Genomic DNA, 8,114 nt, shown 5'->3' on the forward strand with positions numbered 1-8,114 from the left:
TTCTAGTTCAGTTCTAGTTCAGTTCTAGTTCAGTTCTAGTTCAGTTCTAGTTCAGTTCTAGTTCAGTTCTAGTTCAGTTCTAGTTCAGTTCTAGTTCAGCTCCAGTTCGGTTTTAGTTCGGGTCTTGTTTGTCAATTTTTTCTGATTGTTTGGCCCATTAGAGCTTAAAAAAATAATCAGTTAACATTTAAAAAAGTGTTAAAAAATACTTTTTTAAATGTTAACTGATTATTTTTTGCTTCCTCTATATCAATTTAAAATGTTAAGCTAACGAAACGGTTAAAAATTGAGTTTTCGCCATCTGACCAAAAAAATTGACACAAAAACTATAGTTTGTGTGTTAGTATTAGTTTGAAATGTAGTTTACATACAAACAAGAAAATAACTGTAAAAGTTTCTTCTATGGAAGTTTTTTTCACTCTCCTGTTCACAATAAATACACACTTCAGCAACACACAAAAATTTACTCTAACACATACTTGTGTAACTACAAAAGATTGTATACAGAATGACATTAATTTCCGTTACATTTTTTTCTTTGTGAATTTCATTCTTTTTTTCGGGGATATGAAATGTTTGCAAGTGACTGACTGAATGAGTGCGTGTTATTTTTTATTCTAAAAGTTGAGAAGGTGGTAATAGGTAGTTTAATACTAAACAACTATATTGCTTTTGTTGTTGTTGTTGTATGTAGTTGTGATAATTGCATATAAACACAAATAAAGTAGATGTTTAAAAAATTGAAATGGCCAGACGGACAATAAACAATCAGATTTCGTAAAAATTGTTTATCTCCATATATTTGACGCCCTCCTAATGTAAATAATACCGTAACGTGAGTTCAGCCGTTCTTTAGCTTGTTTTTGTAATTTACGCATTGTTACTTTTCGAAGGGTTTTTTTATGCCGCCATTGTTAATTCTTTAGCAAAAATAGTTTTTCTCATTTTACTTGTTGTTTTGTTACAGTTAGAAATTACAAAATAGCCAAAGTATAATATCCACAAAATTTTTTTTTGTGTTGTGCATTTAAGTCAAACCTTTTGTATGTCTCATCAACGTGTTAAACGAATGACAAAAGGACTGAGAAATGCGAAACTAGATATGTATGTATAGTATAGAATTTTATGCTGATCTGGTCATCCACTTTCTGAGTTTAACTTAGCTATGTCCTACTGTGTGCTCATGTAAGCCTTGTCTCTATAGGTAGCAATTTCAAGGAGCCCGCCTATATAAATGTTAATATGAATGTCAAAGTTCTTTATGTAAAATTTTAAGATTCTAGCTCTCATTGTTTCTCTGATACACACATTTTTTATTTAGTTCATACGGGGGGTTTCAAAACCCCCTCCTTCCTCATGAATGTCCGCCCTTTTTTCTTCAAAATGTTCAGTTGAAAAGTTCCTAATGCAAATTTTGATGAATGTAGTTCCATAAGTTTACCCGAAACGTTTAAATGGATCTCCGCTACTATAAAATTTAAGAACTGTTATATTTTTTGAGACTGTACAGAGAACTAGTACAGGAACAGACATATTCCTGTACTAGTCAGTTTTGAAGGTGGCTTGTCAGAAACAGTTAAAAGTAATCAGAAAATACAAATGCGTTACTTTTGGACATAAACGACTTATTGTATAAACTTACAACCTAGACGAGTACGGGTTTAGGGTTTTAAATTTGGACCTTATAGGCCAACCAGGGGCCCGGCGGGGGTCTTCAAATTAGGACACCTCGGCTATGTTAAATTTTTAAAACGATCCTATTTCTTCATTTGAGTTCCGATTTCAAAAAAATTTCGTATATAGAATCTCCTCATCGAGCCCTATAACAAATGTCCTAATATTTTTTAAGTGACAAATTAATTAGGGAAAACTCAAAATTTTTTATAAAATTTACCTAGTACTATTATTTTCATCAATATATGTAACAAATTTATGAGTTAACCTTATGGATGAAAATAATAGTACTAGGTAAATTTTCTAAAAGATGTTGAGTTTTCCCTTATTAATTTGTCACTTAAAAAACATTAGGTAGGCATGTTATATATCAATGGAAAGGTAATTTTATCTATTTTTCAAAACTGTATATAATTTTTGAAAATTAAAAAATTCGCGGAATACTTTTTTTTTTTAAAAATTAAAAATTTTTTTTTTTTCAGATTTTGCGAAGATTCAAATTTTTCAAATTGCAATAAAAATTTTATTTATAAATATTTTTTAATGAAATTTTACAGTTAAGTAGATTTTTTTACTCAAAATCCAAAATTAAATAAAAATTTCGAATTTTCTTATTAGAAATCCCGGAATTCCCAAAAAAGTTTTAAAAAATCCCAGAAATGGGATTTTTTGGTTTTTTGCCTATTATATCCATACCAGGGGCGGGGTTATCGAAACCCGTTAGAAAATGATTAACAGAACATATTGGGTCATATAAAACAGGTCACTATAATTTGATATCGACCAAGCGATTTGAGAATTTTTGCTCAAAATTGAATTTTGCATAAAAATAGGGTTTTTTTGGATGGACCTGGACCCCTCGGTATCAAAAATTTTTAGGTCTTATTTCATTTATAGTATTTTATGTAAAGTCAGCTTTCCAAAAAGTATAAATTCTATATACGTCTTCTTGGAGACTTTTTAGATAACTTAAAAAGAAAAAGATACTTTTTTTCCCAAAAAATGGCAAAAAATTGCCTTTTTTAATTTTTTTAATTAAAAAGCCTATAACTTTGGACTCAGTCATGATTTTTACATAATTGGCGAAAATTGGGAATATTTGGACCCGCTATTATCTAAAAACTAAAGTAAGGACGGTAAAAATTTTAAAATTTTAATTTTCAAATGCGATTATCTCCTAAACTAGAAGAGATAATTTAGTGCTATGACGACATTTTTTATAGTGCTCGATGAGGAGATTCTATTTTTTTTAAATCGGAACTCAAATGAAGAAATAGGATCGTTTTAAAAATTTAACATAGCCCCCCGCCGGGCCCCTGGTTGGCCTATATTTCATTAAAATCGGATTAACCGTTTAGAAGTTACCGAATTATTTCCCTCTTTTTTTTCCTATACCACTGTATAGCAGTCAATATATTCTTAATATGTAAAGTACTAGGCCCACTATAGCCGTTCCGCCCATTTTATTTAAAAATATAATTTTGGATGTCAAAGTGTTCTTGTTTTTGTGTGTTGTTTTTTGTATGAGTTAGATAGATGGATAGATATATATATATAGATAGATAGATAGATAGATAGATAGATAGATAGATAGATAGATAGATAGATAGATAGATGATAGATAGATAGATAGATAGATAGATAGATAGATATATAGATAGATAGATAGATAGATAGATAGATAGATAGATAGATAGATAGATAGATAGATAGATAGATAAATAGATAGATAGATAGATAGATAGATAGATAGATAGATAGATAGATAGATAGATAGATAGATAGATAGATAGATAAATAGATAAATAGATAAATAGATAAATAGATAAATAGATAAATAGATAAATAGATAAATAGATAAATAGATAGATAGATAGATAGATAGATAGATAGATAGATAGATAGATAGATAGTTAGTTAGGTAGGTAGGTAGGTAGTTAGTTAGTTAGTTAGAAACCCAATTTGACTCTTGCCATTCCTTTTTTTTTACAAAAATTAAATTAAAAACTAACAAGTTTCCGTTGCCTTGCAATATATTTTTTTTCTTTATTGCATCCTTTTCTGTCACATTTTTTTCAGGTGCAAAAAACTTTCATTTTACAGAATTTAACTTGCAACACTTTAGTCCATTACTTTTTTCTTGCTGCCACTTTTTCATTATTTGCAAAGTTCTGTTGTATACAATTTCGTTGCTTTTTTAGTACAATTTTATACCGAGTCGTGTTTGGTCTTTAGCAAATTTCATTTGTTTTTTCTTTAAACATGAACGTAAACTAGTTGTGACAAGTTCAATTACAAAATTTAAATTCTGCACTTTAAGGAGGTTTTTATAGTTCAGATTGTTTTTGTTTTTCGCTGTACATTTTATGGTTTTGTGCAAAAATGCTCTGAGTTGACAACTTCTGACCTTATGCTGTCAAGTGCTATTTGGAATATGTTTGGCAAGGTATTATTTGCAACACTTTTTCATATATATTTATTTATATGTACATATGCGCTATATATATATATATATATATTAATTTTGTACAGACAGACATTGTAATGACTATTCCTTACTATGTAGATTACATGTTCTTCAAAAATGATCAAGTTGTCGGCTTTGGAAATTGTTGTATGAACATATAAATGCATACAAAAAAATCGTTACCAAGTAATAAACCTTGCGAAATAGAACCCAGATTTAGAAAATATCTTTTAGATAAAACATTTATTAATTCATGTTAAAAATTTTACAACGACATTCTTATTTGTTCTTTTGCTGTGAACTTCTTGGATATTGATCTTGCATTTCAAAGAAAAATGTATCGGAGGAAGATGATTTTGTAACTTTATTTCCACTAGTTGTCACTTTTGGCTCTACCTACTGGAGAGAAAAATAAATATTTATCTCAAATATATTTAAGAGAAATTGTCGTTAATAGAAAAATAAAAAAAAATTTCCTTTAACAAATAAAGTTAAATAAAGTGGGGGTGTGGTTTGTTAATGTTAACCTCAGAATAATAGGATAACTATAGTTTTAATAAAAAAAAGCTTTACTAACCTTATGTTTATCTCTGCCTTTATCATTATCGTGTACAGAAACCTCGGAAGATATTATGCTATTCGATTTTTTAGGCTTTGCTGGTACACCGGGAGGTTTTCTAACTGCTGGTCTCGTTGAGGCTACATTCTCTTCCAAAGTATTGCTTTGAATAGGTTGGTTAGGATGTGTAGTATCTAGTAAATACCTAAGATCAGCTATTAGACTATCTCTTATAGCATTGGGAGGTTTTTGTGGCTTTTGTTGTTGTTTTATATCCTGAGCTCGAGAGGAACTTGGACCGGTATCTGCTGTAGTAGTTGTTTGCAATTGTGACAACCTAGGGGGTCTGTGAGGGGAAGTACTTTCTAGGCCAGTATCCAACATAAAACGTAAATCTTCTAAAACACTGTTTCGTATTTCTTTTTTAATTTCCGGTTTCTTTTGACGTGGTGTTAGAATAATTTGTAAATCTTCTAAAATTTTCTCTTTAGTCTCTTTATCGTATTTCTTTTTCTTTGATTTTTGTTGGCTTTTAGGATTTAGAATATGTTTGATGCTTTGTATAATACTTTCTTGGGAATCACTAGTTTTAGGTGAGGTGGCATCGGTTAAAGGTGATTCCGGTTTAACAAGATAACTAATATCTTGTAAGGCATTTTCTCGACTAATTTGTTTAGGCAAACGTCCTGCACTATCCGGATGAAAGAGTTTATAAAGATCTAGCAAAATTTCATCTCTTTCTTCGGGGTCATATTTTGTTTTCGCTTTTAAGGGATTGGGTTCTAAAAGTTCTTTTAATTCCTCTTGGATTTCATTGCGCATTTCATTACGTTTATAGTGACCGGATGCTTTAATGGCGGAAGCATCTGTTTGTACAGTTTCGGTTACAAAGCTTGAGGGTTTAGTTGTTTGTAAGGGTTTGGGAGCAAGAGCAGGTTTTTGGATAGGAGCTGTTAATGGCTTTATAGGTTGTAAAGGTGCATTTGTAGTTGCTAAATCCGCATAGTTACTAGGCATACTATGTCTTGCTGGTGTTTTTATATTGGAAGATTCTTTAGGTCTCATATCCGAGGTGGGCAATGAAAAACGTTTACCTTCCATTAATGCTCTAAGAGCCGCTACAGGTGTAGTTTGTTCTAGGGCAGCTCTGACTTCTCCCAAAAGATCGGCTCTAAGTTTTTGAGCTTTTAATTTAGCATCTAGCTGAGGAGTTATTGATGCTGCAACTTGTTCAGTTTGTGTAAAATCAACTCTACTGTTGGGCTCTTTTGGCTCGGTCATTGTGGTGGTTATAACACTGGCTGGTTGTGACATTCGGGTACCTATGGTCTTGGATAACGGGGCAGGTATTTCTTCTGCACTTGGCATGCGTTTCTTTATAATATTTAGCACTTCATTTAAAGAACTTTCCCCACCAATTGGCATCGTTTCATTGGGTTTTATAATGCCCGAATTGGAAATACAAGAGTAAAAGAGATCACTGCCATTTTTCTGCTGAAGTTTATTGGTAGTTATAGCTGGAGTTTGGTGGTATACTGGTGCACTTGTAGAAGGACATATTGGAACTAGAGTTCTTATAGGTTGCTGTACATTTTGTGTTTTACTTTGTTGTCCCGAGGATGCTTCCATTATGATTTCCGTTTCTATGAAACGTGATTGACAATTTTGTGAATCAATTTGCAATTTCAAAGGTATGGTGACGCATACTGGATTTAAATTTAGAACTTGTTTAGCTGTTTGCTGGACTTGTCTTAAGGGTTTTGAGGCACAAGTTTCGGGTTTGCAGCATTTTACTTTCTGACAAGTTTGTGAAGATTTTTCGCAAACTTTTGCTTCGTCGTCTGTTGGCTTATTAGATGGCCAAGGCTTTTCTCCTCTCAATACTGCGCATCTTTCGCAAAAGTCTAAATGTTGTAGATCTTTATCGTATTGCTGACAAGCATTGGTTTCTACTAAACAGGGAGAACTTTCCGGAAACCAGTTAGTGAAATCACATTCCTGTTTGATAGTGCCTTTGTGAGCCTCCTCAATTTTATTAACTTCCTTTATATGCTCAGATTTTTGGGAACTTTGGCTACAACATAGAACAATTTCCGGTTGTTTAGCGTTTAAACATATGTCACACATATTTTCTTTATCCTGGCAGCCAGGACATACAGATCCCAGTTGCTGCTGTTGCTGTTCCTCAGTATAATTTCGTGGTCTTGATGACTTGTTCTTTTCACGTTTAACTTTTTTTATTGAATCATATCTTTCCACTTCCAAATGCTTCTGCTTACTATGAGGTATTTCTATATTTACGATTTCCAAAGGATTCATATCACCACAAGCCATTTGCTTAAAACTAGTTTCCCGTAAATTCTGATTACATTTTCTTGTTTTACTATAAGCCTGACGAAAGGTACGATACAAGATATTCGAGGTATAAGCCATTTGTTTGAGCAGACTTTTAAATTCTCTAGGATTTTTAATTTCATTTATAATCTCAAATATTTGCAATTGAGGTTCGGGCTCACATTCGCAATCGTAAAAAATGTCCTGTTGCTCACTTAGTCCTACACCGCCTCCTTTTAATCTGTTAGTTTGTTTCTCGGTGGCCTCTTTTAAAAACCAAGGATCTGCATATAAATACTGAGAGGTTTTATCTTTTTGATTTGTTTTTAGATTTAAAAAGTTTATAAAATTTTCTTTGTTTTCCGCTGGATAATCCGAATTACAATAGAATTTTTTACGCTTCTTTTTAGTATGAAACGGATAAGGATTATTTTCAAAACGTTTTCTCGAGGACCAGTTAGTCATTTTCCGAGAGAAATAATTACAAAAAATTTTTAACTTTCAATTTTGTTATAATTTGATGAAAATTTTTATACAACTTAAAAATTCTCCAAATGGTTATTCAGAGAAAATTTTCGAAATTGAAAAAATAAATTGTCACAAATAATTTTGATGAAAATACAAATGGTAATGAAACAAGTGTTAGTGTTGTAAAACATTATTTAATAATACTACTCAGGGAACACTAAACAGGTATATGAAATATACCTGTTTAGTGTACACAGATACTACTTGTATACAATTTTTTATTAAGATTTAATTTTTTTGTCTTTTTAGGTGTGAATTTTAACAATTAACAAATGTAAGTATTTTGTCAAATCTACAAAAATATTTTAAGAAGAACTAAAATAATAATCATAAAGTTTTATATCAACAAAATACCGAAGACCTCAGTAGGATCCCTTTCTATACCCTAGTATCAGCTGTGCAAGAAGTACTGGCACGTCTATAGTTTAGTCAATAGTCTAGTCTATAGTCTAGTCAATAGTCTAGTCAATAGTCTAGTCTATAGTCTAGTCTATAGTATAGTCTATAGTCTAGTCTATAGTCTAGTCTATAGTCTAGTCTATAGTCTAGTCT

General features: G+C 31.3%; 1 protein-coding gene across 2 annotated transcripts; it reads right to left on the minus strand.

Moving 5' to 3' along the window:
* Window positions 1–4,365: 4,365 nt before the first annotated feature.
* LOC111688605 lies at window positions 4,366–7,592 on the minus strand. Of its 2 annotated transcripts, none has more exons than XM_046947300.1 (2): window positions 4,719–7,592; window positions 4,366–4,537 (listed from the first exon to the last, which is right to left on the minus strand). In XM_046947300.1, exons 1-2 carry the CDS (start codon window positions 7,497–7,499, stop codon window positions 4,421–4,423), a joined length of 2,898 nt encoding a protein of 965 aa, XP_046803256.1. In that variant the 5' UTR covers window positions 7,500–7,592; the 3' UTR covers window positions 4,366–4,420. The 2 variants fall into 2 exon arrangements, with proteins under 2 accessions (XP_046803256.1, XP_046803257.1); XM_046947301.1 differs by having other exon boundaries at window positions 4,366–4,540; window positions 4,719–7,590.
* Between the last annotated feature and the right edge of the window lie 522 nt (window positions 7,593–8,114).

This window comes from Lucilia cuprina, chromosome 3 (genome assembly GCF_022045245.1).
Source record: "Lucilia cuprina isolate Lc7/37 chromosome 3, ASM2204524v1, whole genome shotgun sequence".
Taxonomy (NCBI): Eukaryota; Metazoa; Arthropoda; class Insecta; order Diptera; family Calliphoridae; genus Lucilia; species Lucilia cuprina.

What these genes read in the sequence shown, in the direction of transcription:
- LOC111688605 (XM_046947300.1), bottom strand. Translation starts at nt 7,499, where the DNA reads ATGACTAACTGGTCCTCGAGAAAACGTTTTGAAAATAATCCTTATCCG. An exon ending in AAGGCAGAGATAAACATAAG is followed by an intron (nt 4,538 to 4,718) that starts GTTAGTAAAGCT and finishes TCTCTCCAGTAG; the next exon opens with GTAGAGCCAAAAGTGACAAC.